We start from the raw sequence: 5382 nt of genomic DNA on the forward strand, positions 1-5382 counted from the left end.
TAGGACCCCCGTTGAAGGAATCAGAGAAAGGACTGGAAGAGCTTGAAGGGGCTCGAGACCCCATATGAACAACAATGCCAAGCAACCAGAGCTTTCAGTGACTAAGTCACTACCCAAAGACTAACCCTGGGCTCCAACCTCATAGGTAGCAATGAATAGCCTAGTAAGGGCACCAGTGGAAAGGGAAGCCCTTGGTCCTGCCAAGACTGAACCCCCAGTGAACGTGATTGTTGGGGGGGCGGGCAGTAATGGGGGCAGGATGGGGAGGGGAACACCCATCTAGAAGGGGAGGGGGAGGGGTTAAGGGGATGATGGCCCAGAAACTGGGAAAGGGAATAACAATCGAAATGTAAATAAGAAATACTCAAGTTAATAAGGATTAATAAAAAGACTCTATATTGCCTAAAATTAGTTTTCTAAAAAATCATCAACTGAGTAATTTAGAATTTCATCTTGCCAGTAAACTGGACATTTTCTAGTAAAAAAATTTCAAAAGTTTCATACATGGGCGTTATATTTGTTTCATTTCTATCTCCCAACTAGTCTTTTGTCCATAGTACTCTTATTTTTTTTTTTGGTTCTTTTTTTCAGAGCTGGGGACCGAACCCAGGGCCTTGTGCTTCCTAGGCAAGCGCTCTACCACTGAGCTAAATCCCCAACCCCCATAGTACTCTTAAATTCATGAAGTTTGCTTTAGTTATTGTTACTTTTGTAAGTACATATAAATGTGTGTAACAAATATATATAATTCTTTGTTAATAATAATATACATATATAGAATGTTATATATATAGATAGATAAGTAAATAGATGATAGATAGATAGATAGATAGATAGATAGATAGATAGATAGATAGATAGATAGATAGATTTTACTAATTTCAATTATTATTGCCTGTGTGAAGATAGATTTAAGGTTGACCACTTAGGATTGGATTTCAGATGGCTTATCTAATTACATCATTTCCCCTTCTCTTTCTTCCCAACCCCCATATAACTCTTACTGCTCCCATGAAATCCATGGCCTCTTTTTTCCTGTACTTTTTCATACATACGTACATACATACGTACATATATACATACATACTACATACATACATACTTACATACATGCATGTATATTTCTAAATATATAAATGCATTCCTACACTTTGAAATTTACTAACTAGTGGGTCCACATAAGAATTTTAACAAATTTTTAGTTCTGAAGATACCATGAGCTCTGGATTAATAACAAAGAAATCAATCTCAAATCAACCACCAAATTTCATTCCTAATGGCTAGATTTCCTAATGGGAAAAGATGCTTTCAGGCTAATTGGTATGAAATAAAACATCCACGGTCTTACCCAACTTTGATCTAGCATACTGCAATATTTATTTCCAGACAAGATGTGCTTCATGATGTGATATTGACAGGACTATTATATTGTCACTAACCATTACCTCATTGGATTTGATACCTGCTCCCCAAAAGAGACTTTCATGGTATTTTATCACAATCCTGGCCAAAAGCCTATAGCTGTAATAAAAACACTTATTACAATAAATTTGGGAAGGAATAACATTTATTTCATCTTACAGTTTACAGTCTATCATCAAGAAAATTCAGAACAGGAACTCAAGTGAGGAACCTAGAGTTAGGAAATGAGGCCAAAAACAGAGAAATGCTACTGACTGCCTTGTTCCTCATGACTTTCTTGTCTTGATTCCTTATATAACCCAAGACCACCAGCTTAGCAGTGGCACTTACCATTGGGAGCTACAACTACCTACATCAAACATTAGTCAGTAAAACACCTGATGAGTCTTCCTGAAACTCTATCCAAGGCAACTCCCCAACCTATGAGATCTCACCTGGATCCCACATCTAGTTCCCCAATCAAATATGGCATCCACTGCCTGTGATACAAATAATCTCAAGGCTTCTAGAAAGGTATTCATTACTTTTTGTCCAAGAGAGAGTCCCCTTAACATAACATTCAACCTATCCACATAGGCATATATACCTTCACACTGCAGGAAATACAACCTGTTCAGAGGTCAAGTATAATATGTCTACCTGACTTCATTACCCCAAGTTATTTCCAACCTATACACCCAGCTTGCCCACGTATCTGCTTTTCTTACCCCAATCAGCTCTTTCTATATCAGACTTACAACAAATAAAATAAGCTCATATACCCAGACTTCATCACGAAATACCAACAATATGAAAAATTAGTTCACTATCTTCTCTTCAAAACATACCAGTACTACAGAAATGCTTGCCAAGGGAAATTATTTGAGTAGACACCATAAGACAGAATTTAAAAGAGCAATCATAAATATGATCCAAAGATATCAGGTAATTTAAAGAAGACACAAAGAAATAGAATAATGAAATTAAAGGGAAACAACTTAGGAAGAACAAGTGCTTAAGTGATACCCAAGAAAAATACAACAATAAAACTGATAGAAATGACAAAAACAATCTGAAGTTTAAGAGCAGAATTGAATGAGGAGAATGGAATATTGAGCAGCAATCAAGTTGATATAAAAAGGAAATTGGAAAACTCAATAACTTAATAATAACAGTCGGAGGAAACCCTTTAAAGTACAATGAATTGAGCAAAAGAGAAATTATCAGGATTTGACAATAATGTACAAGATTTAGATAAAATAAGAATGGAACATGGAAATTGTTTTTAACATAAAGCAAATCAAATTAGTAGAATACACAGAAAATGTAGAACACAAAAAAAAGAAGAAAATCCTAACCTTCAAATTTTATGCATTGAAGAGGGAGAAAAACCCTATATCCAAGGCATAGAACAGATCTTCAACAAGATTATAGAAAAGCCTCCAAATCAAGTAAAGACACATCAAAACCAATACAGGAAGCACACAGAACACTTAATCAATAATAACAGAAAATAAAATCCCCATAGTCTATGATAGAGCACTAAATATACAAAACAAAAAAATTTCATTGAAATTCTCAAAACAAAAAATTCAAATCATAAATACAGTAGAATCCATCAGAATTACTGCTAATTTCTCAATGAAAAAATTGAAAGTCAGAAAAGTATGAAGCAATGCATTTCCAATTCCTTAAAGGCTATGATGGACTACCTAGAATAATAGAACCCAGTAAAATTACCTCATAACTAAAGAGGAAAGGAAAATGTTCTACACTATAAACAACCAACAAAGCAAACCTAATGAAAAAATTGGAAGCAATATAACAGGCTGAAGAAACAAATGAGCATAGCCAAGAGACTGGAAAGATAATGAATAAAACACAAAGAACAGTTGATGACAAAAAAAAAACCCAGGATGACTACAATTAACACACATTAATTATAATAATAACTGAAACAAACACAATTTGTTTCACAAACTGCAGTTTGTGAGGTCAAACACCAATAACCTCAATTAGCTAATCAAAAGACACAGGCCAACTGCATGGATCAAGAAACAAGATCCATCTAACTCAGATCTACAAGAAGTACATCTTTGCTTGAGAAGTTTTATATCATGCTTTCTGTGAACATATCCTTAGACATAAAACTTTTTTGAGTGCTCCTTTGACTTCTGTGTTTCTAAGGCTATAAATAATGGGGTTTAACATGGGGGTAATGACCCCATACAACATAGAGATGAGTCTGTCTCTGCCAGGAGAGTGTTGACTGGAGGTTGGGCGAATATAGGTAAATATAGTTGTGCCATAGAACAAGAAGACTACAAGAAGATGGGAAGCACATGTGGAGAAAGCTTTGCGCTTCCCTTCTGCTGACCGGATCTTTAGGATGGTGGAAACAATGTATATGTAGGAGATCAAAGTGATCAGAAAAGCACCAACCCCAAAGATACCTCCCACCACTAAAACAAGCATTTCTGCCACATAAGTGGATGAGCATGACAGGGCCACCACAGGTGGAATATCACAGTAGTACTGGTTAACTCTATTAGACTTGCAAAAAGACAGGCTAAAGGTGGACATTGTATGGACAAAGGAGTTCAGAAACCCAACTGCCCAAGTCCCAAACAGCAGCTGCACACAGCGAACCTTGGTCATGATGAGAGAATATCGCAGAGGGAAGCATATGGCCACATAGCGGTCATAAGCCATCACAGCCAGCAAGAAAACTTCTGTCCCAGCTAGGGCCACCAGGAAATACAGCTGCAAAGCACACCCAATATAGGAAATTCTGTGTTCCTCAGTCAACAGATTCTTGAGCATCTTGGGGACAGTAGCTGATGGGCAGAATATGTCCAGCAGGGATAGATTTCCCAATAGGTAATACATGGGAGTTTGAAGCTTTCTTTCAGACACAATGGCCAACAGAATGACCCCATTTCCCAGTAAAGTGATCTGATAGATGATGACAAAGGCCACAAAGAGTGGATAGCGCACTTCAGGGAGGTCAGAGAGCCCTATGAGGATGAACTGAGTCACTGCAGTAAGATTGTAGACATCCATCTCCTCTGTCCACAGGATGTTTCTAATGGAAATGAAAGCAAAGAGTGAAGATTAGAATGATAAAGCAGGGATCCTGCTTCTGAGAAACTTGGAATATAGCAGAATGTGAAGGTGATATGTCTTACCTCTACCTTTATTATTATTATCTCATCATGGTGGATCATGATCTTTTTTATGTGTTTTGGATCCTATTTGCAAGTATATTATTGAGCATTTTTGTGTCTATATTCTTAAGACATATTGGTCTGTAATTCTCTCTGTTGAGCTGTGTGTGGTTTGAGTAGCCTCATAGCATGAATTGTGCAATGATCCTCCTGTTTCTATATATGGAATCATTTCAGGGATATTGAAAACTCTCTTTTAAATGTCTGGAAGAACTACAACTTTCTGGCTCTGAGCATTTTCATTATTGTTGTTGTTGTTGTTGTTGTTGTTGTTGTTGTTGTCATAATTGTTGTTGCTGGGGAACTTTTAATGAATGCTTCTAATTTACTAGGGGTTATTATTTAAATTATTTAAACTAAGTCTACTTAAATTGTATATCTGAACTTGCTTTAACTTTGGTAGGTTGTACCTATCAAGAAAATTATTCCTTTCTTTTAGATTTTCCAATTTGACAATTACAGGATTGTAAAGTATATCCTTATGGTTCTTTAAATTACTTTGGTTTTTATTGTGTAGATTTACCTTTCAGATATTCTAAAACTTTTGTGCACTTATATTATATCTGAGTATACAAAATCCCCATTCCATCTCTGCACAAATTCACTAAGAAACTAAACAGACCTTGAAAATTCATGTCTTTCTTAATCATAGAGAATCCTTAAATATTTCTTTAACTTCACAATTCATTAAAAAGTGATTTATTTTTCACATTACCTTAAACATTTGTTTCATTCTGTTATGTCTTAATTTAAT

General features: G+C 35.7%; 1 protein-coding gene across 1 annotated transcript; it reads right to left on the bottom strand.

Moving 5' to 3' along the window:
* Window positions 1-3516: 3516 nt before the first annotated feature.
* LOC116894261 (olfactory receptor 5V1-like) lies at window positions 3517-4464 on the bottom strand. Its single transcript, XM_032895965.1, has one exon. It carries the CDS (start codon window positions 4462-4464, stop codon window positions 3517-3519), a length of 948 nt encoding a protein of 315 aa, XP_032751856.1.
* Window positions 4465-5382: the final 918 nt, after the last annotated feature.

The sequence above is a fragment of the Rattus rattus genome, chromosome 2 (assembly GCF_011064425.1).
Source record: "Rattus rattus isolate New Zealand chromosome 2, Rrattus_CSIRO_v1, whole genome shotgun sequence".
In the NCBI taxonomy this organism is placed as follows: Eukaryota; Metazoa; Chordata; class Mammalia; order Rodentia; family Muridae; genus Rattus; species Rattus rattus.

What these genes read in the sequence shown, in the direction of transcription:
- LOC116894261 (XM_032895965.1), bottom strand. Translation starts at nt 4,464, where the DNA reads ATGGATGTCTACAATCTTACTGCAGTGACTCAGTTCATCCTCATAGGG.